Raw genomic sequence first — 25,819 nt, 5'->3', positions numbered from 1 at the left:
TAATATCAGTACTTATAGGATAAGGAACTTAGTGATTAATACAAATATCAGAGTCACTGGACAATGACATTTATAAGTTGAATAGAATAATATACAATCTCCCAAAATCTGAATATTTATCTAGTTTTTATTAGAGTATGTTGCTATACAAAATGAATCTCAGAGATCATTACAGAAGTATAATTCTACCCTAATAACTTCTACCTAACTAATGTACCTTACTTTCAGATAACAAAGAAACCTCTCAGACAGAGCTGGGATGATTATTGCTATGATTCTGAGCCGGTCAGTACAAGTACCTAAATATTTTTTGTTCCTGTTAAAGGGACTTCACATTGCTCATTTGCATTCATCTTCATTAGTCAGCATGAAGATGAGCTGATATATCAACAGTGCGAGGAAAGAGGATCACTAGCTTTTATTACTTTGAATGGTTGATTTATGTGTAATAGTTTGTTGCTAGATTAGTTTACTATTTTTATATATTTAGACTAATGTTTAATCTTCATTAAACTTTCACTTTTATGAACAGTAAATTGACTGCATCCCTGATGGCCAGCACTGAAGTGGCTCTGTTCAACTCCAGTAATTCCCCTTCCCCCCTTTAGGTTTTTATTGTTTCGTTTCAGTGCAGTTTGACTGCTAGCTACACTCTTTCACTCTTTACCATTAAGCTTCATTCTTAGTTTGATACTTGTTTCTTTGAATTATTTTTATTGGACTAAAGAGATAGCTTAGTGGTTAATAGTGCTTGCTGTTTTTCTAAAGGATGAGAATTTAGTTCTAAGGACTCAGTGTCAAGTGGCTTGTTACAACTATCTGTAACTCCAACTCAAGGTGATCTAATGTCCCCTCTGGCCTCTGAGGGTGCACACCCACATCCACATGTATATACACACATATGAATCAAATAAAAATAAACCTTTAGAAAATAAAGTGACATCACTTTTTAAGAGCTAGGGAGATAGCTCACTGGAGGAAATGCTTCTTGTACAAACATGAACACAGGAGTTCAGATTCTTAGTACCCATACAAAAACTGGATGTGGTGCAGGTCTGTATTCCACAGCTGAGCGTATACAAAGACAGAACCAAGGAGCTCTTTGGCTAGACATTCTAACTGAAAATAGTAAGTTCCAAGTTCAATGAGAGACCCTGTAGCAAATAAATGAGGTGGAGAGTGAGGGAGAATGACACCCGATGTATTGGGTATACATCTTTTCCATATAAACTGAATGTTTATAATGAATATTCTTTTTCTCTGATTTTTTTTTTTTTAAGTATAAGAGAAGCTCTTATAAACATTTTGCTTTGCGGGGGGAAAAAGTGTCTTTAATCCTAGCACTTGGGAGGCAAAGGCAGGTGGATCTCTGAGTTTGAGGCCAACTTGGTCAACAGACAGAGATCCAGGACACTTAGGACTCCACGAAGAAACCCTGTCTTAAAAAGCTAAAAAACAAACAAACAAACAAACAAACAAGCAAGCAACCTTTTGCCTTAATCACCACCAAATTATTGATATCCTTATAAGCAAGTTTATTTTATGGTACTGGACAGATGGCTCAGCATTGACGGCATTGACTGCTTTTTCAGAGAACCTAGGTTCAATTCCCAGCACCCAGAAGTTCACAGCTGTCTGTAACATCAAGATCTGACACCTTCACACAGACATTCATATAGACAAAACACCAATGCACATTTTTAAAAAAGATTATCTTATGGAACTAGAAAGATGTCTCAGAACACTTTTTGCTACTGCAGAGGACCATGACTTAGTTCCTAGCACTGATGTTTGATATTTGTTACTCTAGTTTCAGGGATTCTGTGGCTTGTTTTGGATACACAAATACAAATCTTGAAAAATTATCAGAGATTTTATTTATTTAATTAGATATTTTCTTTATTTACATTTCAAATGTTATCCCCTTTCCCAGTTACCCCCCTCCTCGAAACTCCCTATCCCATTACCCCTCCCCTTGCTTCTATGAGGGTTCTCCCCCACCCACCTCCCCGTCTTGGCATTCCCCTGCGCTTGGTCATCGAGCTTTCACAGGACCAAGGAGGGCCTTTCCTCCCATTGATGCCTGACAAGGCCATCCTTATCAGAGGTTTTAAACTGAGTTATATAAAGGTATATGTGGTAGAAAATGACCATGTGTAACTGTTATATTTTATATAAGTACAAATTTGTAACCATAAAGTGATGACAAAAATGCCTTTTTTTCAAACTACAGTTAAGTCACTTATAAAGGCTAAAAGCATAGATATATCTAGCTATATTTATTAACTAAAGAATCAGGTTTTAAATTATTCTTCCCATAAACATAGCATGTCTTAATCTTTGCTTTCTCATTGCATGTCATTATAAACAATACTAACTGCAAAGTTTGCCTATGCCACTTGTGAAGCATCAGCATGTGTGTGGGTGCTAGGTTTTTCCAGACAAAGCATACTTTCATTACCATTTCCTAATTAAGAATGTATTGGTTTCAGACTTAACATTTTGAAAATAGATATTTCAGTTATATATTATTGATGAATTATTAAAAGTATATATATAAAATATACATTATATTATATATAATATTTATAAATTTATTATATCTATATATAATTTATATAAATTTATATAAATTATATGTATAATTTATATAAATTTATATATAATTTATTATATTATATATATTATATATTATATATATATATAAGTATATATAAAAATATATATTATATTAAAAGTATAATTTATTTTACTTCAAAGACTCTTTTCTGGTCTATATTTCATTTATCATATCAACTGAATCATGCCTCTTTGGAAAGCAGGTAGGCCACTGCAAACTCTGCAAGTAAGAGTGATTACTTGTTCATATTTTCCTGTGGAACTTTGGATTGGTCTGCATTTGTCTGAAGTTAAAGTAATGTTTAAGAATTTGATGTGAGAATACTAACTAGCTCCTCCACTCACTGATGTGAGACCTTCAGAATGTCATTTAATTTTTTCCGTTGATTTTTTTTTTTTTTAGTTAATCCTTTTATTCCTGATTTCTATTTCAGAGAACAGTGGGCTTTGGTTACTTCAGCATGTATGTGATCTTTGCACTTTGGGTTATATTTTATAGCAAGACTCTGTCTCAAACAGACCAAAAGCCACAGGCCTATAATCTAGGACTCAGAAAGTCTGAGGCAGGAATATGTCAAGTTTAGATCAGCTTCTGCTACTTAACAAATATGAAGCCAGTTTGAGCTAAATAGTGAAATTTTCTAAAAACCAAAACCAAACAAAACCCAAAAAAACCCCCAAAAAACAAAAAAACAAAAAAAAACAAAAAACAAAAAAAAACCCCTAAAAACCAAGCAAAGAAAAAAAATTCTCCAAAAATGGTCTTCAGAGTTTGTATTAAATTTGACAATAGGTATGACGAATTTGCTAGGGAACTGAACACTGAAGTGCTAGGGAAAAACATCACTTCTATAATTTCTGCCATCATTTGAATAAGATTATATCTTTTTTATTTAAAGGAATTTTGTAGTTATAGTTTCTGTGTGTGTGTGTGTATGTGTGTGTGTGTATGTGTGTTTGTGTGCATGTGTGCTCATGTGCGTGTAAGCATGCTCTTGTGTGTATGATTTTTTTCTATTTGTGTAGGTACACATGTAAAGCTAGAAACAATTTTTTTGTTCTCAGGTATTACCCACATTTATTTGTCTGTTTAAGACCATGCCTTTCACTGGGCTGCAACTTGGAAGTAGGCTAGATTGGCTGGCCAGCAACACCCACCTGTCTCCACCTCCCTAGTGACACTTGCCACCATGCCCAGCTTTTTTTTTTTTTTTAATATTTTTATTTTCTATACTCTTTGTTTACATTCCAAATGATTTCCCCTTTCCCGGATCCCCCCTCCCCATATGCCCCATAAACCTTCTTTTCTCCATCCCTTCTCCAATCACCTCCCTCCTTTTTCTCTGTCCTTATATTCCCTTCCAATGCTAGATCAATCCTTTCCAGGATCAGGACCCTCTCCATACTTCTTCATGGGAGTCATTTGTTATGCAATTTGTGCCTTGGGTATTCAGGGCTTCTGGGCTAATTAATATCCACTTATCAGAGATTGCATTCCATGTGTATTCTTTTGTGATTGGGTTACCTCACTTAGGATGATATTTTCCAGATCAAACCATTTGCCTAAAAATTTTGTGAATTTATTATTAAATTATTTAATTATTATGGATGGTTGTGAGCCACCATGTGGTTCCTGGAATTTGAACTCAGGACCTTCAGAAGAGCAGTCGGTGGGTGCTCTTAACCACTGAGCCATCTCTCCAGCCTATATACTTATATATGTTTATGTTTACACTTACCCTACTGGCCTCAAACTCACAGAGATACTCCTGTCTTTGTCTTTGGGATTAAAGGTATTCGTTACCACACTGAGCTCCTGATTCTTTTTCTTCCAAGTGAATTCTCAAAAACAAGTAATCATTCTGAGTATCTTGTAGTTTATTCTTTCCTTTAGATTTTCTTCATACTATGTTTGGGGAATAAATTAAGCATCATTTACCCATGCAAGTTATTTGAACTTACATGACTAGTATTGTTCAACTGTTGAACTTGTAATGTTTTGTTATATATAAGATTATTTCCTCATGTTTTGAGATTATAGAGAGTCTATCTGACTAAGAGATATGACTGGTAGGTAGATATTTAGTAAATGCATATTTTCCATCTTCAGTGGCTAATAGTATATTCAAATGTAAGGCTTTTCAATATCTTTAGGCTCTCTTGGCCTTTGTTTTGCCAATTATAAAATATGGATGATAATAAAATAATTAGATTATGTGGTGTTTTTGTGTTTGTTATTTTTGTTGGCCTTGAATTTACTGCTGCCCAGAATAATCTGCAAGTCTGAGGCAATCTCAGACCTTCAGCTGACCTCATGTTTAGATAATAGGCCACCATGCCCAGCTTGATACTATGTTAATATCTGTTACCATTGTGACTTAATCCTATTCTGTGTAATTCCAATCTAAAGGCTAGCCTTGTAATTACTTAACGTCTTTTCTGTTTGTTTATTTTCCCAAGACTCCAATTCATGATTTAGCAAAATATTATTTATAAAAAACTAGGGATAAGTATATGTTTATATATGTTTATGTGTACAGCTCTTTCAGTTCTAGTTTCATATTGTTTCTCAGAGATAAATTTGAAATCAAGCTCTAGTTACACAGTAGAATGATTGGTTTTAGTTTGTCACTGCCTAGACTCACCTGACAAAGGAGTCTCAATTGAAGAAGTATCAAAATTAATTGGCTTCTGGGCATTGTTTGTAAGGGATTGTCTTGATTTTTTATTTATTTATTTATTTATTTATTTATTTATTTATTTATTTATTTTTATTTTTATTTTTTTTGGAGACAGGGTTTCTCTGTATAGTCCTGGCTGTCCTGGAACTCAGAAATCTGCCTGCCTCTGCCTCCCAGGTGCTGGGATTAAAGGTGTACGCCACCACCGCCTGGCTGTCTTGATTGTTAATTGATGCAGAAAGATCTAGTCCATTGTGGGCACTGGCATCCCATAATTTCGGGCCCTTTCCTGTATAAGGATAGAGAGTACTAGGTGAACACTACTAGTATCAACCAAACATGCAAGGATCATACTCTTGACTGATGTGATGCTTTTAAGTTCCTGTCTTGACTTCCCTGAAAATGATGGTTTTGTCCTGGAACTGTAAGCTCAATAAATACTTTTTTCCTTCTAAGTTGCTTTATATCAGGATGTTTTATTACAGCAATAGAAATGAAACTAGAGAACTCACTGTAGTGGATACTTTTGTAATGTTCTATGTTTAGGCTACCTTTTCCACATTTTAGTTTTTGTTCTTCCCCTAGTTGTTTTTGAATCCTGGTGTATTTAAAGACTGGCTTCTAGAAAAATCTCATGTAAGATAAGGATGGTGTTGGTCTAGGAAATTAAGTCTGTCCTTGCTTTTTTCTCTGCAACTGTCATTATAGTTAACAGTTAAGGAAATCAAGGCAGTTTAAAAAAATAAATTATTATTTTGGTATTTCTTGAGACCACATCATACTTGTGAGCAAAAAATATTTGATTGAGGATGACTTCTAACATGGAAGATTTCTGTTTCAGCATGTTTTTGTTTTTGTTTTTGTTTTTGGATTTGGATTTTTCGAGACATAGTTTTTCTGTAGCCCTGGCTGTCCTGGAACTCACTCTGTAGACCAGGCTGGCCTCGAACTCAGAAATCCGCCTGCTTCTGCCTCCCAGAGTGCTGGGATTACAGGCATGCGCCAGCACTGCCCTGCTCAGCATGTTTTTTACTTCACTTTCTCAGTATGTTAGGTTTCTGTTTCATTTTGTAGCAGATAAAAACCCCATCAGTTTTAAGACTCACTGCCGTGTATGTTGCATTTATATAAACATGTTTATGCTCTCCATCATATTAACAAAAATGTGTGATATACTTTAAAATGAATAATGGAAGTCTTGGGTTAAATAAAAAACTTCAAATATGTTTTACTGTTTAAATGTGTTTACTAAGTGCGATAGTACATATCTGTAGTCCTAGTACTTTTAGATTGAGGCAAGAAGTTTGCTGTGAGTCCAGGCCTGCCTGAACTACAGAGTGAAATTGTGTTTACTTTTATTTAAGATATTTTTTTATGATATACTTGATCATATTCTTTTTCCTCTTCTTAATTCCTCTTAGATCTTTTCTACCTTCCTACTTACCTAGCTTGATGTGCACACAACTCACTCTCAGAGAAAGGAAAAAGAAATTAAAAAAAAAAAAAAACACATAAGAAGACAAAAAAATAAAAAACCAAAAGCAAACTAAACTGAAAAGTACCGAGAAAACTGGAATCCTATTTATGTTGGTGGACGATTCCTGGGCATGGGCCCGCTTTGGAGTATTGTTGATATACCCAGTGCCACCTCATTGGAGAAAACTGATACTCCCTTTCCCTGCAGTTACCATTTCCCAAATAGCTTTTTGGTACCTGGAGTAATTTTGTGGTCACTTCTTTATGCTGGGATTTTGTCTGGTGTGAACATTTTCAGATTTGATGTTGTCAGTCTATGTGAGTTCATTTGTATTATTCCCGTTGTGTCTGAAAACGCGGTTTCTTTGGGGCCATCCACCACTTCTGTTTCTTATAATATTTCTTCATCTTTCATGTAGAGCCTTGAGGGGAGGGCTTTGATGAAGACATTCCATTTAGGGTTGCATACTCCAAAGCCTCTTAATTTTTGCATATTATAGGTCTCCTCTGTATTTCCCATCTACTGCAAGAAGAAGCTTATCTGATAAGGGCTGATTTGTGTACAATATAGCAATGTGTCATTAGGAGTAATTTTATTGCTGTGTTCTTTTAGCACAGTAGTTCTCAATGGTTACCCAATGCTCTAACCCTGTAATACAGTTCCTCATGTTATGCCAGTCTTGGGTTAAATAAAAAAAAAAAAAAAAAAAAACCACAATTATTTTTGTTGCTACTTCATAACTGTAATTTTGCTACTGTTATGAATTGTAGTATAAATACCTGATATGCAGGATGGTGATCCTGAGGTGAAAGGGTCATTCAAGCTCCCAAAGAGGTGTCAACCACATCTTTAGAACTGCTGTTACAGCACAATAGTGACCAGGTTCTGCTCAGAACCTGTGTAGTCTCAGTTTCTTAGCCACTTCAACAGTGTCAGGTATGGTTTCCAGCTCATGAAATAGGCCTTACACTCATTCAAGGAGTGGTTGATTATTCCCATTACTATTGTGCCACTATTATGTCAGTGTATCTTGCAGCCAGGTCACTATCGTAGGTTGCAGGGTTTGTAGCTGGGTAGTAATATTGATGATTTTCTTCACTTGTAGTATGTAAAGTAGCACCTTCCACCCCTTTGAACTCTAGTCAGTAGGACTGAAGCATATAGTGGGCACCAACTTGATTTTCCATTTTTGACAATGTAAGTAAGTGGTGTTTTCAGCAGTAGGGCCTTGTTTTTAGGTTGTGAAGTATAATCATTAGCCTTGACAATAGCCTGTAATATTTGGGAGGAGATTCTATGGGACCCCTTTTGCCAGCTCAATAAGATGTAACCCATTCCTGGCACTAAGGGCTTTACTTGGTGGCTTAAGATATTTAGTTGGGGTATTGGCTCCCCTATTATATGGTTTCTTCATTTAAATTCCTTTCTTTTATGTATATATTTTAAGAAGTTTTTACAGTTGTAGAAGTTTCAAAGGGCTTTCAGTGTTGTTTTATTTCCATCGTCTCTTCTTTACCCTGGCCTCTTGTTTACCTCCCCATTTAATCCTTCTCTTCTGGTTTGCTTGTATACTCATTATACCATTATATTCTGTTTTCCTAATGTGGAAGATTCCCTTTTGCTCCTAGTCCATTTCTAGGTACCCAACCTCTGAGGTTATTCTAAATGAAACATATGTGTCTAAATCTTAAAAGTAGTATCCACATATAAGAAAGCATGCATTGTTTGTTTAAGAATAACAAAGCACAAATAAACAAGACTTTATTGCAGGCCAATGAAAATTACTTAAACTTTTGGAGTGCGCATGTGTACCTTTCCACATGGAAAATTAAAATACATTAGTCTTCCAAACTCAAATTATAAATTTTAGATTTTGTTTCAAGATGTAATCATTAGGCCATAATACCTAGTAAGATTTTTAGGTATGTTATAGACTCTGTAAATATTTTTAAAAAATGAAGAAGCACTTTATTCTCAAGGTCATTCAGTTCAGTATTGATTCAGTAATTGTACACGAAGTTATGGGAGCGAAAATATTTATAGAACAGAAGAGACACAGAAAAGATTTATTCAGGAAAATGACATTGTCGTAAGAGACAGTCTCTATAGGAGACTATGCCCTCTGAGAGTGTGGGTTCCATATGTTAGTTAATAGACACATATTTCATGATCTTTTTAAAGAGTAAACTTCACATATCTGTCATCTTCCAATTTGCTATTTGTGATAAGGTGGCATAGATCATTAGGAGTTAGACACTATAAATGTTTGCTGTGGTTACTGGAATCAGGTCCCACGTAGTCAGGGTCTGATTGTTTGGCAGTTTGTTTTTATTTTCAGCCCTCTATTTTCCCCACATTTATTTCCGCAATTTGATCTCAGCACTGACTTGATGCTTGCAATTTGTGGTTAATAAAACAGATCAGTTCTTTTGTCTGTTGAATAATTCATATATTATTCCCTAGGAAGATAGGTATTAAAAAGTAAATTGAAGACCAAGGGAAGGTGGTTTAGGGAGGATGAAATGGGGATTGGTAGAGGGGTAACTGGGAAGGAGGTATCATTTGAAATCTAAATGAATAAAATGATTAATAAAAAAGAAAAAGTAAATTGAAGTTTGAAATGTTTTAGACAACCTCTCTATAAAGTGGTATGTGAACATGTAAAGGGATTGTGTGTATAATATTACTGTTGACTTTTTTGGGCTGAAATGCAAAAAAATTATGAGATTACGGCACATGCTATCTCTTTGGCATCCATAGCTACTTTTTTATATAAAAAAGCATTCTTTGTTTAGTTGTTTTATTTCATGGTTTTTGAGATGGGATCATGTTCTGCAGTCCAGGCTGGCATAGAGTTTGTGATTTCCCTGCCTCTGTATCTGGAGTGTTGGGATTATAGGCATATGCTACCATATTCATATATACACACAGATACACACACATTTTAAAATTTTTTTATGAGATTTCTTTTGTGTTCATCTGTATATGTGATTTGTCTCTTTGTACCTGCAAAGTCAGAAGACATCAGACCCCCTTGAGCTGGAGTTAGTCAGATGTAAGCTGTTTAGTGTGAGTACTGGGAGCCAAACTCCAGTCCTCTTTACGAGTAGCAAGCACTCCTAATGTCAGTATCATCTCCCCAGCTCATAAAATATTTAATATAAATACAGTGCTCAACAACCATTCTTTCTTCCATCTGGCCTTAAACTCTCTGTGTAGCTGAGGCTATCCTCAAATTCTTCATTCTTCTCCTACCTACCTAGTGCTAGGATTACGGCACATGCTATCTCTTTGGCATCCATAGCTACTTTTTTTTTTAAATATAATTTAAAACTATTATTGTGTGTACATATGTGGAGGTGCATGTTTGTGTGTGCTATAGTACGCATGCCACTGTGTAGGAGTGGAGGTCAAAGAACAACTTGTGGAGTTAGTTCTCCCATTTCCCTTTGTGAATCCTGGTGATCAAACTTGGAGCATCAGGCTGGTCATTAGGGACCCTTAACCTGCAGAGTCATTATGCCACCTAAAGCTATTTTTTTAAAAGAAATATTTATCGGGATGGAGAGATGGCTCAGCAGTTAAGAGTACTGACTGTTCTGACAGTGCTGAGTTCAAATCCAAGGAACCACATGGTGACTCACAACCATCCATATTAAGATCTGATGCCCTCTTCTGGGGTGTCTGAAGACAGCTATAGTGCACTTACATATAATAAGTAAATCTTGAAAAAATAAAAAGGAACTTATCTTTAAAAAAATTATCAGCTGGGCGGTGGTGGTGCATGCTTGTAATCCCAGCACTTGGGAGGCAGAGGCAGGCGGATTTCTGAGTTCGAGGCTAGCCTGGAACAGAGTGAGTTCCAGGACAGCCAGGGCTATACACAGAAACCCTGTCTTGAAAAAAACCAAATCCAAAAAAACCAAAAAAAAAAAAAAATCATTTCATGTATGTTTGATGTGTATGTGGGTACACACATGGGTGTCAGGCATGTATGTGGGTCTTTTGAAATTACCAATTTTTACATTTTTTTAAAATTTATTTTTTACATTCCATATTTTATCTCCCCCACCCCATCCACCCTCGACTTACCACATCCCATACCTCTCCCCCAACTCTCCCCCTTCGTCCCCCCATCTCCACGTGGATGTCCCCACCCACTACCCCACCTGACCTCTAAACTCCCTGGGGATCTCCAGTCTTTTGAGGGTTAGGTGCATCATCTCTGAATAAACACAGACCAGGCAGTCCTCTATGGTATATATGTCGGGGGCCTCATATCAGCTGGTGAATGCTGCCTGTTTGGTGGTCCAGTGTTTGAGGGATCTCATGGGCCTAGATTAATTGAGACTGCTGGTCCTTCTACAGGGTCGCCCTTCTTCTCAGCTTCTTTCAGCCTTCCCTATGAGTTTTTACTTTTATGGAGTTTCTGTGGATTGATCTCAGGTTTGTCAGGCTCAAATGATAAGTGCTTTTCCTGTTGAATTATCTTGCCATCCCATAACAACTAAAAAATACTTTTTATTTTATTCATGTGTATGTGAGTGTACTTGTTTATGTGAATGTGTGCCAGATGTATGCCTGTGTCCATGAAGGCCAGAAAAGGGCATCAGATAAGTTGGTGCTGGAGTTCCAGGTGATTGTTAGACACCTGATGTCAGTACAAGGAACTAACTTGCATCTTCTGGAAAAACAGCAAGTTTTCTTAAGTGTTGTTTCCAGCCTCTGAATAACTTTTTATTGATTCATGTGACTTTTTTATTTTATTTTATTTTTTTTAGCAATTTTCTGTTTTGACAAAATGCTTCCCCACATCCCCGAAGATCATTATGGTTTATGTGCACGTGTGTTTATTATTGCTATTATTATATTTTCTTTATATATCTACTATAATATCTAGTTTATATTATATAAGTCTAGGCTTCACTTCTCAACCGTATACTATTCTAATTTTTTTGTGTGTTTAATTCAAGACCTTACATATATTACTCTTTGGTGCCATTAAAATCAAACTTGGTATTCACATATTTTATAAGTACTGCTAGCTTTCTTACTTTTCCCTTTGATATCCTGTGCTGGTTATTGTTAAGGGAAGATAAAAGGTACTATCAATATGTGATAGGTATGTTTACTTTTTCTAGAGGTTTAATGGGTCTGATTATATTTAAATATTCTATTAGCTTTACTTTGCATTTACACAGGGTCCTACTTAATGATTGGCTTACATTGTTTTTAACAAGTAAACTTGATATATATTTTCTTCTACCTCTTGTCTCAAGCAGGATTGCTTCACAGTGGAAGGAGAAGATTTGAGGCATGATTTTGAACGCTTACAATTGGCCATGGAAATGGTAGGATTTCTTCCCAAGACACGAAGACAGTGAGTTTTAAATTTTTCATTCATTTACTGTAGTTTTATTCTTCCCAGTAGTAAACAAAACATGATGTGTCTTTAAGAGATCTCCATTTTAGTTCTTTTAAAAACATTTTTTATTCTTTGACAATTTCATACATGTATATATCTTTATTATATCATCTTTAGCTTCTTTGTCTTCCTTTTCCTTCTTCTGTAACCCAACAAATAGAATTAGTATTGCTTGCATAAGCTTGGATGGATCCTACCTCCAGGCACATCTATAAAGAAAAATGACTTCCTCTCCCCCAGTAGCCACCAAATTCCAATAACTCCTCTGCTAGGGATGGAGCCTCGTGAATACTTCCCTCATCCATGCTGAGATTATTGCTCAGGTCTGTTACAAGTTACCATAGATTCTCTGAATTGGTAAGTTCAGTGACCATGTAATGTTCAGAAGACAGCAACTTGCAACACTCCTCTCCTTTGGCTTTTAACCCTGTTTTTTGTGGTGAATTCTGAGTATTGTGGGATTTTTATACAAGTCCCACTAGGGTAGTACTCAGTAGTACTTCTTAACACTGTGACCAGTTATGAGTCTCTGCATTGATTGCCCACTGCAAAAAGAATCTTTTTTGACTATAGTTGAAAGCAGCACTAATCTATGGGTATAACATATATTTAGAAGGCAGTTTGACAGAAAGTCTTTAGCAAAATAATGGTTGTGGGTTCCTCTACTGGGGCTATTAGCCAACCATTTTTTTTTCTGTGGAGCAGGCCTCCGATCCATCAGAAAAATAGTTGGCTATCTTCATAACAGTCATGCTACTTTCTTTGGTTCGTTTGAACAGTGTTATAAATGGCATCATTAGTGCCTTAATCATATTAAGGGTTGAGTGTCCCCCTGCTCCCTATTTCACTATATAATCTTTGAGAAGCTGATGAAAGCTAAAATACTTTGGTAAGATGTATGTATGTTCATAAACATTTGCATATAATTTGAGGATTTCATGAAGCTTCTTGAAGCTGTATATAGACATAACTTAAAAATTACTTTGTTTTTATAATTTTTTACTTTCTATATCAGTGATCTTTAGCGTATGTTATACATGCCTATATGTAATATATAATATTCCATTCATATTTGCATGTTTGCTTTTATTTTAAAATTTCTTGATATGTTAATGTAATTCCATGATAAAAATGCTTGCCTTCTACACACAAGACATAAACTCAGTCCCTGGCAGCAGCACCCTCAAAAATCAAACAATAAAACAAAACAGAAAAACCACAAAGTTTTTATGCATGGTAATATAAGTAGAATGGAAATGTAAAAACTTTTGATAGGTCTGAAGAGATGGTTCCTTGCATGAAGTGCTTGCTTTGGAAACATCAGAGATGGAGTTCAGATCTGCAGACACTTTTGTATCTAGCTGTTTCTAGAACTGTTTTTGAAGTGTGTGTGGGATTCATGTTATATATAATTTGTTTAATATTTAACATTCAGTTTAAATAATAAAGTTTAATTAAAATTAGTATTCTTTTGTGAAGATTAAATACTTCGTACTTTGTACTGGTGAATTTGTTTGGGATTTTAGAGTGAAATGAGTATTGAGAATGCATATTGCAAACTTTAATCTGTGCTTCTATTTTCATAGGATTTTCTCTTTGCTCTCAGCAATACTACATTTGGGTAATATCTCGTATAAAAAGAAGACCTATCGGGATGACTCTATTGATATCTGTAATCCTGAAGTACTGCCCATTGTCTCAGAATTATTAGAAGTGAGTCATTCGATTTCAATACTTATTTTAGATACTGGGTAATGTCTTATTTTTGTTTTATATATCCTTTTACTTGTAAGTGTGGTTATTTAGTTAAAAATGAATTTGATATTGTTTTAAAATAGTGTTTCCAGAAGTTGGATCCCTGCCTTTTTTTACTTGTGAGTGTGCCAGGATTCTTAGGTCTGTATTTTCCCGTACCTTCACTTGCTCCTAATACATATCATCCCTCAGCTTTTTAATTAGAATGAATATTTCCACTCTAGATTTTAAAATGTCCTGGGCACATGCCAATGTTGCTCTTTCCAATTTGATATTTTTCAAATTTTGGTTAGATGATTTTATTTGAAGATGGGTATTTTGGTGAGTAGAGAGAAGAGGTGCAACTACCAAATATTTTCTTAAATGGCTTGAGGAGGACTGAATGGTCAGGTCCCATGCTTCTTTGTACATCAGGCTCTTATCAGAGTTATGGTGTGTTATAATTTCCAGCTAACTCTTCATCTTTCCAGATTTACCCCCATGAGATTAGCGTTCTTTTAGGGTGCCTCATCTGATGGATCAAGAGAATATGTGGGTGTATTTTAACTGTGTATTTACAACAAATTTTCATATGCAATCATTTGTATCTGTAGTAAACTGATTTCATACCCATGTCTGTAAATCCATTTTTCATACTATTGTTCAAAATTTTCCTCTTACATGTCTATAAACTTTCACTACCACAGGCAGAAACCTATCTTTTCACCCTCTATCGCCCATATACTTCTCACAGACAGTATTCATTTTATAACAGTATCAAATTAACACCAGTTTCCTTGTGGGAAATAATTTTAGATTAAAAGCCAGTATTTACAGTTTGTCTTCACTGTTGCTTCGCTCTTCATCTTTTCTTCCTCTTTCCTCTGTTGAGATTGTTTCATATATTTGTTATATAGCTAGAGTATCTTCTCATGGCCGATACTCCTTCTGCAATCCATTTCTGCCTTAAGTAATTTTTTAAAATTTGTATACAGTAGGGCCCACTATTTGTGCTGAATGGATTTTGACAAATGTATGAAGTCATGCATTTACTATTATAGTCTTAGAATCTTTTCACTGCTCTAGAACTCCTCTTCACATTAATTTGTATTTTCCACATGTAATATAATTATAATTATAGAGTTATTAGTATTTTTGGAATAACTTATTTTACTTGGTAGCATGTATTTAAGATACATCCTTTTAGGGCCATGTAGTGGTGGTGGTTGCAGCAGAGCACACACTCCATTAATCCCAGCACTTGGGAGACAGAGGCAGGTGGATCTCTGAGTTCAATGCTAGCCTGCTCTACATAGTAAATTCCAAGACAGCCAGGACTACATAAAGAGAACTTGTCTCAAAATCACCATTCTTTTACCTCTGGGTAATATTGTGTGTGTGTGTACTACAGTCGTTAATCCACTTATGAATTGAAGAACCATCTCACTTGTTTCTGGTTTGGGGCAGTAGAAATAGCTTGATGTGTGTAATTTGGAATTTCAAATAATACCTTTCAAATCTTGGTTCATATCTCCCTTCATTAGAGGTCTAAACTAATTAATTGCGAATAGGACTAGTTACTAGTTACTTGTCCTTGGCATAATTTAGGTTAGTTTTTAGAGAAAAAGGTTTTTTTTTTAATTATTATTATTATTTATTTATTTATTTATTTATTTATTTATTTTTGTTTTTTGTTTTTGGTTTTTTGGATTTTTCGAGACAGGGTTTCTCTGTATAACTCCTGCTGTCCTGGAACTCACTCTGTAGACCAGGCTGGCCTCGAACTCAGAAATCTGCCTGCCTCTTCCTCCCAGAGTGCTGGGATTACAGGCGTGTACCACCACTGCCTGGTTAAAGGTTTTTTATTAGTAGTAGTATGTATGTGTCCATTATAATGCTAGAGTGCCAAGTGAGAGCATTGGATACCTCATTTTCATATTCCTAATTGTAGTGTTTATTTTTTCTTTATGTATGACTGGTCATTGCTTATTAACTTTAATAGAATGATACTGTGATAGAAAAGGCTGGAAAAAAGGAGTACCTTTAATTGGAGCTAGATTCACTCTGGAATACATTTCTACCAACATGTAGACTGTTGTATTGGTATCTGAAGCCTGTAATTTTGATGGTCATAGATTTGATTTCAATCATGCATTTCAGATATTATTTTAGTTAACCATTTAGTATTATGATAAATTTGGATATTGTATCTGGTGGTCCCATTTTCAACTTAGACATAACTACCAAGGAGTCTATTCTTTTTCTTTTTAGGCACAGATTCCGATTTATTTTGGTACTATCAAATAAATACATACATATATTTATATATTTGAATTTTCTTTAATCTTTTATACAGTCTAGTGATTACCTCCTTCTAGTCAGACCCCCAACAATTGCTCAGCCCATTTCCCCTGTCTCCAAGAGGATGCCACCTCCACTCCACCCCACTGGGCCTCCCAACTCCTTCAGGCCTCAAGTCTCTTGACCGGTTGTTTGTTTGTTTCTTTGTTTGTTTTTGTCAGATACTAGTTAATAGAGAGGTTCAGGGAGCTTTTTAAAAGAGAAATTAGGGGTTGGGAAATGACTCAGCTGGTAAAGTGCCTGTTATAAGAGCATAAGTACCTGAGTTTGGATATACATACTTAAGTAAAAGCTGGTTTTGTCATGAATCTGGGATAAACCTAGCACTGGGAAGGTAAATGTGAGGGAGGATGGCAGGAAAGGCAAATACCCTGAGCTTATTGGCTAATCAGAGTAGCCAGCCAGTCGGTGAGCTCTGGGTCCATAAGAGACCTTGCCTGAGAAAATAAGGTAGAATTAGGCTATGTCTTAAATCACAGTACTCAGGAAGAAGAGGCAGATGGCTCTCTTGTGAGTTCTAGGTCAACATGGTCTACATAGTTCCAAGACAGCCAGGATTACATAGAGATATCCTGTCTCAGAAAACAAAATAGCTAAACAAAATAAAATCTGATGGGCAGAAATAAACAAATATCTGACATTGATTCCTATCTTCTACAGTGCCTAAATACATATACACATCTACTCACATACCCTGCACACATACACAGCAAAGATTTTGTACTGAAAATTATTTCATGTGTATTATAAGTACTTTGCTTGTATATGCGTATGTATACCACATTTGTGCCTGATCGGCCAAGAAGTTTACAAGAAGATGTCAAATTTTCTGGAACTGGAATTATGATAATTGTGAGCCACTACACGGGTAATCAGAACTGAAATCTGGTCCTCTGCAAGAACAAGTGTTTTTTTTTTAACCACTGAGCTATGTATATAGGTTCCCCCCTCCTTTTTATTCATTTTTTTAAATAATTCAGTCAGATGTTGATGGTATATGCCTGGAACCTCAGCACTCAGGTTCTGAGTTTCCTGAAGTTCACTATGAGTTTGATTGTTTTTTTTGTTTTTGTTTTTGTTTTTGTTTTTGTTTTTTCGAGACAGGGCTTTATAGAAGGCTTTATAGGCTGGCTATCCTGGAACTTACTCTGAAGACCAGGCTGGCCTCGAACTCAGAAATCCGCCTGCCTCTGCCTCTCAGAGTGCTGGGATTACAGTCATGCACCACCACTGCCTGGCTTCACCATGAGTTTGAAACCAGTCTGGGCTACTAAGTGAGTCCCTGTCATAAATAAAAAGGATACTGTTGACTTCTGGGGTAAGAGTAAAAACAAAGAATCATCTTTATTTCAAAATATAATAGTCACATATCAAAATTTATTTCTGGAACATAAGTACTCACTAGGAGTATTCCTCAAGTTTAAGAAGTGCTCTTATCTTCTAGTCTTCTTATCTTTAGATTGTAAAGTCTAGAAAAGTATGTGTGTAGATACATACATACATATGTACGTGTGTGTGTGTGTGATGTCTGTGATGTTGGTGAGAACTATGATCTTTTACATGCTAGACAAGCTCTCTAGAGTTAAACACTCACTTGGAAGCATACATTGAAAAGAAACCATTTATTAACGTTTTTCTTTCTATATTAGGTTGAGTAATTATGATTAGTGATACGCTTAAATTCTACTTTAGTCATTAAGATTGCCTATGTATTTTCTTTGCATTTCTTCATATTCATTGCATATTTTTGACTTTCATTAAAGTTTGTTCTTTAGCTTTTCAATATAATTCATTCTCCCTCATAAATCTTACATATTGAATATATCATTCTGCTTTTTAGGTTAAAGAAGAGATGCTATTTGAAGCATTAGTTACAAGGAAGACGGTAACAGTGGGAGAAAAGCTTATTTTACCATATAAGCTGGCAGAGGTATGATTTTCTTGTGCTCAAAAGTATTTTGAATATTCTAGAATATAGAGTATTTAGGGATTTTTTTCCTTTCTCTTTTAGGTGAAGATGACATTAGGTAAAAATGTATTAATTAAAGTATTTTTGAGAGAAAACTGTTAATTTTCCATACTTTTGGAAGCTTAAAATTCAGTGTGGTTTTATATTTACTTATATATTAAGATGTAATAAAACAAAACAAAAATTGTCAAGCCAGCAGAAGGAAAAGAGCCCAAGAGAAGGCATAAAAAAAAAAATCAGAGACCGACTCATTTGCATACTTGAATTCAATAGAAACACAAACCTGAAAGCCTTAGAAGACCTAGTGCAGGCCCTGTGGCTGCTGCTTCAGTCTTTGAGTTCATGTGCTCTTTGCTTCTATTGATTTAAAGGACCTTGTTTTCTTCATTCCCATTGGCTATTACATCATTTCCTCCTCTTCTAAGGGGAGGGATTTGATGAATATTTCATTTAGGGCTGTGTGTTCCAGGGTCTCTCACTTTGTGTCTGGCTCTGGGTCTCCGAATTTATTTCCATCTGCTGCCAAAGGAAGTGCTGATGATGGCTAAATAAGGCACTGTAGCAGAATATCATTAGGAGTCATTTTGTCACAGTGTATTTTTTTTTTAAGACCAGTATATTTGGTTTTACCCTAGGTTCCTGAACTTTCTAGCCTCTGATTCTTGGTCACTCATGCAGGGTTAGGTATGGGTTCCATCTTAAGGAGTAGATCTTAAATCAAATATTGGTTGGTTATTCCCACAAGTTTTGAGCCACCATTGACCTACCATATCTTGCAGGCAGGATAGGAGTATAGACCAAAGCGTTTGTGGCCAGCTTGGTGTTTATGGTTCTCCTTTGGTAATGTGCAGAGTACCTTCCTGTAGCAGAGACTGGGTGTGGTTTTAAATAGTAAGCTTCATTTTTCCTCAAGGTTCTTAGATATAAAGACTTAATAATTTATTTGTACATTGTAACTAACATATGTGTGCAGTGCCTGTGGAGTACAGAGTTATGGCGTAAGCTGCCTTGTAGGTACTGGGAACTGAATCCAGGTCCTCTAGTAGAGGAGCCAGTGCTCTTAAATGTTGAGCAGTCTTTCCAGTCCCTCTTCAAGGATTTTAATTTTTGTTTATCCTTCCATCCCATTGAACTCTGTATCTGGTATATATTAGAGAAGTATTCTACCACAGAACTAAATCCCCAGCCCTTCTTAATTATTCTATTTCATTTTACTATTACAGGGAAAACAGATGATAGAATTATGAGAACAGTATTTTACCCCCGCAGTTATTTCTTCTTTATTAATTTTCTTCAGTAATTTGGTGCTCATCATACTTTGTCTTCTTTCCTTTTCTTTTTTTTTTTTTTTTCAAATTGCTGGCCAGTCTTTTAAAGTTTATTTTATGCCAGGCAGTGGTGAGTTTCAGGACAGCTAGGGCTATATGGAGAAACCCTGTCTTGAAAAAACCAAATCCAAAAAAAAAAAAAAAAAGTTTATTTTACATCCATTTTGTTTTTTACTAAATTTTCTTTTTGTTTTTTTTTTTTTTTCCTGAAAAAACAAAAACCAAAACCAACCAAACAAACAAAAGCTCCCCAAACCCATGGTGGGAACAAAAGGTCTTCATGGCAGCTAAGAAGCTGTGCATACCACAAGAGAGGACTAGGGCAAGATATAATCCCAAAGACATACTCCAGTGACCCACTTTCCCCATTCAGGCACCTTTTATAGTTCTTCCACTTCTCATAAGTCTGTCAGTGGAATTAATTATTAATTCCACTAGAGGTCCTATAATATTATCTCTGCAAATGCCCTTGTAGACACATATAGAGGTGTAAATTTCTAATTTCGTAGTCATCTTAAGTCTAGTTGGGTTAGTAGGCAGTATTAACTGTTACAGGGAGGGAAGGATGCGCAGTACCTCAGTGGGGAGGTGCTGATATACTTAATCAGGTATACAACTTAGTTACTTGAGGGCTGTGCTAGACACTTAAGGGAAGATGAGTTCAGAAGCTGTGACAGTCAGAAAAAGATGTTTGCTTCATGTACAGTGACTACATGCTAATAAAAGGAAAAAAATGTCATTTGATAAGATCAGTAGGACTGGGTAATGACTTAAATAATGGGAGACAGGGTAGAAATGAATATGGTAGGCCAGACTGCATTACATTGGGAATGGCTTGAGAGAAAAGAATAAGGTAGAAGTTATAGGGCTATAAATGTAGACTAATTTGGTAATTTGGTATATCTGGATTCTTTTTCTTCAAGATTTATTTGTTTATATATATGAGTACTCTATTGTACTACTGTCATGAGTATGTGACAGAAGAACACATCCGATCCCATTATAGATGGTTGTGAGCTACCATGTGATTGCTGGGAATTGAACTCAGAACCTCTGGAAGAGTCAGCCAGTGTAGCCTTGGAGCCATCTCTTTAGCCTCTGTTATTGTATCTTAGTGAAATTCCTGCCATTCCACTTTGCACTCATAATTTTCTTTGTGTTTTGTAGGCTGTGACAGTGAGAAACTCCATGGCTAAGTCTTTATATAGTGCTCTGTTTGACTGGATAGTGTTTCGTATTAATCATGCACTTCTGAATAGTAAAGATTTGGAGCAAGATACTAAGGTAAAGATCTGTTGTATTATATTTTATCTGAAAACTGTTTAATACACTGGTGAGTACTTGAACTTTTAAGGGATAGAATTATGTAGACTTGTATCAACTTAGTTACTTATTTTCTATTCATGTTAACCTTTTGTGTGTCTTTCCATACCAGTTCTCTATATATTTACATGCTATAAACATTATATACAGAGTTGTATATTATAAAAGTAGAAATAGAAACAGAATCAGATTTTGTATTGTTTCCGTGTTTGCTTTCTATATAAAAGTCTTTTGAAATAGATTTCTATAAAAATACATTTTAACATAAGATTTCTTGGACTATATCATTATATATTTTTAATAATTGTGTAATATTAGCTGGACACAGTAACTCCATACTTTTAATCCCAGCACTTGGGAGACAGAGGCAGGAGGATCTCTAGGTTTTGAGGCCAGTCAGCAGGTCAATTGACAGAGTTCCAGGATAGTGAGGGCTCCACAGAAAAACCCTGTCTGAGGTGTGTGTGTGTAAAATTTGTAATACTTAGTGTGATTTGTACCTTTGATGATCTAATGGGAGAAACTATCCTTCTGTCTCATTTGTTGCCCTTCTTTTTGGGAATGAAAGCCAAATACTCAAACACTTGTTATATTTTTCTTAATCTTGTTTCTCCTCTGTATTTATTTATCTCAGTTGTATTTTATTTTATCTTTCTACTTTTTCTTTTTAGGAGCTAATGTGAATATTTTGGAGATTTCATTTGATGCATACTCTTTTCTCACTTACTTTTTAAATATTTATTACTGCTATAAATTTTTATTCATCTATTTCTATCATCTTTCACTTATGAATTTACTTATGTAAGAAGGCTTTTTGTAGCCCAAGTTTATAAAATATTTAGTGTTATGCTTTCAGAATTTATTTGTTTTTAAATTGGAAATTTGTTTGGGTATTTTCTTTTGTTTTTTGTTTTTGTTATTTTTTGGAACAGGGTCTCTCTACATAGCCTTGGATGTCCTGGAGCTCACTATGTAGGCCCGACCAGACTCAAACTAACAGATCTACCTGTTTTTGCTTCATGAGTGCTAGGAGTAGAGGCATGTGCCATTATGCCTTGCCTTTTTGTTTGAATTTTTAAGGCAAGATATTGCAGTTTTTTTTTTTTTAAAGATTTATTTATTATTATATCTAAGTACACTGTCGCTGTCTTCAGACACACCAGAAGAGGGCGTTAGTTCCTATTACGGATGGTTGTGAGCCACCATGTGGTTGCTGGGATTTGAACTCAGGACCTTTGGAAGAGCAGCCAGTGCTCTTAGCTACTGAGCCATCTCTCCAGCCCCAAGATATTGCAGTTTAGGTATGACTTGACCATTCTCATATTTCTTCCTCTTGAGGGATGGAATTATAGGTATATGCTACCACACTACCTCTGGACTTTATTTTAATGTGATGAATTATATACATATAGTTTTAATAATTTTAGGCACATTTTTTTTTTTTTGGTTTTTTTTGGATTTGGTTTTTTCGAGACAGAGTTTCTCTATATAGCCCTGGCTCTCCTGGAACTCACTCTGTAGACCAGGCTGGCCTCGAACTCAGAAATCCGCCTGCCTCTGCCTCCCAGAGTGCTGGGATTACAGGCGTGCGCCACCACCGCCCAGCTACATTTTAATTTTTAATAGCCATTACTGCCCAGTTTGCTTAATCTCCTTAAAATGTCATTTTTAATTGTTTAATTCTACTAACTCAAGGTAAAAGTTTTCTTACATTTTAAAAACAATTTATACACACACACACACACACACACACACACACACACACACACACACACACATATATATATAAATACAAAGTCACTGTCTTCAGACAAACCAGAAGAGGGCACCAGAAACTGTTACAGATGGTTGTGAGCCACCATGTGGTTGCTGGAATTGCACTTAAGGCCTCTGGAAGAGCAGTCAGTGCTTTTTTTTTTTTTAATTTTTTTTTTTTTATTTCATTCGATATGTTTTTTATTTACATTTCAAATGATTTCCCCTTTTCTGGTCCCCCACTCCCTGAAAGTCACATCAGCCCCCTTCCCTCCCCCTATTCTTCCACCCACCCCTTCCCACTTCCCTGTTCTAGTTTTGCCTTATACTGCTACACTGAGTCTTTCCAGAACCAGGGGCCACTCCTCCGATCTTCTTGTATCTCATTTGATGTGTGGATTATGTTTTGGGTATTCCAGTTTTCCAGGCTAATATCCACTTATTAGTGAGTGCATACCATGATTGATCTTTTGAGACTGGGTTACCTCACTTAGTATGCTGTTCTCCAGCTCCATCCATTTGCCTAAGAATTTCATGAATTCATTGTTTCTAATGGCTGAATAGTACTCCATTGTGTATATATACCACATTTTTTGCATCCATTCTTCTGTTGAGGGATACCTGGATTCTTTCCGGCATTATAAATAGGGCTGCTATGAACATAGTGGAACATATATCCTTATTACATGCTGGGGCATCCTCTGGGTATATGTCCAGGAGTGGTATAGCAGGATCTTTTGGAAGTGAGGTGCCCAGTTTTCTGAGGAACCGCCAGACTGATTTCCAGAGTGGTTGTACCAATTTGCAACCCCACCAGCAGTGGAGGAGTGTTCCTCTTTCTCAACACCTGCTGTCTCCTGAATTTTTAATCACAGCCATTCTGGCAGTCAGTGCTTTTAACCTCTGAGCCATCTCTCCAGCCCTTATTCTTAAATTTTTTTACTTCAAGTAGTTCCATAGTTATAAAATTAATCTCAATCTTATTATTCACAATTATTTGTGAGGGACATTATTTCCTTCTATGTATCTAGATTTTTCAGTAGCCAGAATTAAGGAAAACTCTCTCCATACATTTTCAAAATGTCCTTTATGTTCATCATTATTAGTTTGCTTACTGAGTCTGTTAGCACCAGCGTTTGCAGGCAGGGTGGGGTGGGGGGTGGGATTAATTCCCTTTTATAGCTAATGAGGGTTTTCAATATTATTTATTATTTTTGCCACAGTGTCCTTATGATGCTCATGCTGGCTTTGACTCAAGTTCCTCTTGCCTCTGCCTCTAGAGTGTTTTTTTTTTTCCTTTACATTATTTGATTGATTGATTTATTGTTTGTGTCTGTCTGGAGGTCAGAGGACAACTGGGAGTCAGTTCTCCCTTTCCATGAAATGGATTCTGCAGTTGTCAGGTGCCTTTACCTGCTGAGCTATCTTGTGTACCTGCTAATTTAGTATTGATTGCAAAATTAATTGTTATTGATACCACATTAAGAAGAATTACATAGTTTTCTTCTCATTACCAGAAGTACTTTTATCCTGCTGATCTTTCACTTATGTAACCTTTTGATTTTCTCATACTTGTTGTTTTTGTTACCTCATAGGAATTAAGAATGTTTGAGTTTATTTGGGATTTCTTGGCTTTCTCAAATTAAGATAATAGCTCATTTATCCTGTACTTTGTGTATTTTGATACTGTAATGCAGAAATTACAAAGTTCAAATTTGTCTTATTAAAGAAATAATTACAATGGAAAGAAAATGTACTTCAAGTTAATTTTCCTATTAACCTTAAGACCCTAAATTATGAGTTCTTAGATAGTTAAGAATATACAAATATACTGCTGTTGATGAGTCACAGTGATGCCTCTCTCATCCCCTTACCCCTAAAAATCTAATCTCTTTAATCAGTTTTTGACATCTAATTGTTATTTTAGAATTTGAGAAAAGCTGTTAAACACTGATATAAGTTATTATATGATAATCACTCTAACAGGAAAATAAAATTCCTTCTGATTGCCATTTTACATGTTTTACCATCTGTCACATATCAGTTTTCCTAAAAGTCCATTCAGTTTTAAGTACAATGATTAATAAATATTCTTATATTTAAAAATATTTGTAGTAAGTTATATGGGTATTATTGCAGTTAATATTTCTAAACTTAAGAATTGTTTTTTAGTTACAAGCATGCGTGTGTGTGTGTGTGTGTGTGTGTGTGTATTTAATACCCACAAAGGCCAGAGGTATTAGATTCCCTAAAGCTATAGTCACTATGATTTTCAGTCACTTAATGTGGATGTAGGAAAAAGAACGTGGATCCTTTGCAAAAGCAGTTTGTTTTCTTAATCACTGAGTCATCTCTCTAGCCCCCAAAGATGCTTGTAAAATTAGGACAAAGTATATTTTCCTGTTACAATGGCTTTATCTGGTGATTTATATCAGTGATTAACAGATTACTCTATATTTTATTTGAATACTAGACAGAACCAGAACTGTTACAGAATATTATTTGTAATGTAAGTAAATTTGAGACTTACTTTTAAATTAAATTTTTCTTGTTTTACAGACTTTGTCCATTGGTGTTCTTGATATTTTTGGGTTTGAAGATTATGAAAACAATAGTTTTGAACAGTTCTGTATTAATTTTGCTAATGAACGTTTACAGCACTACTTTAATCAGCATATCTTTAAGTTGGAGCAAGTGAGTATCTAAATATATAGTTACCTTCCTGCTTAAACTTTTGAATCAATTTCATAACTATTTTCTAGCCTGCATTTTGATTCAAACAGTGTGGTGGTCATATCACTATAAGGAAATGACAAATCAGCGCAGAGCTTTTCAGCCATGTTATACTGATTTTTTTTAAAATAGTTGCCAGATTTATCTGCTAATTTGTGTTTGTTTACATGTATCTGTGGAAGAATCATGCATCCTTTTTTGGTTGTTTTTTCTTTCATGCATCCTTGGAATTTGCTCTGATTGCCATTTTACATGTTTTACCATCTGTCACAAGTCAGTTTTCCTAAAAGTTCATTCAGTTTTAAGTACAATGATTAATACATATCCTTATATTTCAAAATATTTCTAGTAAATTATATGGCTATCATTGCAGTTAATATTTTTAAAATTAAGAATTATTTTTTAGTTACAAGT

The 25,819-nt window shown here is 35.3% G+C and overlaps 1 protein-coding gene across 7 annotated transcripts in view; it reads left to right on the top strand.

The window, feature by feature from the left end:
- Myo9a (myosin IXA) overlaps positions 1-25,819 on the top strand; it is a 229,491-nt gene that overhangs the window by 73,553 nt on the left and 130,119 nt on the right. For 6 of the 7 annotated variants that reach the window (XM_052188139.1, XM_052188138.1, XM_052188141.1 and 3 more), the window contains 6 exons: positions 229-285; positions 12,060-12,157; positions 13,789-13,915; positions 18,138-18,227; positions 20,762-20,878; positions 25,232-25,366. In XM_052188139.1, coding sequence (XP_052044099.1) covers positions 229-285; positions 12,060-12,157; positions 13,789-13,915; positions 18,138-18,227; positions 20,762-20,878; positions 25,232-25,366 — 624 coding nt within the window. The remainder of the gene's footprint in view (positions 1-228; positions 286-12,059; positions 12,158-13,788; positions 13,916-18,137; positions 18,228-20,761; positions 20,879-25,231; positions 25,367-25,819) is intronic. The other variant, XM_052188140.1, reaches the window with a different exon arrangement.

The sequence above is a fragment of the Apodemus sylvaticus genome, chromosome 7, assembly GCF_947179515.1.
Source record: "Apodemus sylvaticus chromosome 7, mApoSyl1.1, whole genome shotgun sequence".
NCBI classification, from domain to species: Eukaryota; Metazoa; Chordata; class Mammalia; order Rodentia; family Muridae; genus Apodemus; species Apodemus sylvaticus.
This window is presented reverse-complemented; position numbering and strand designations above follow the sequence as displayed.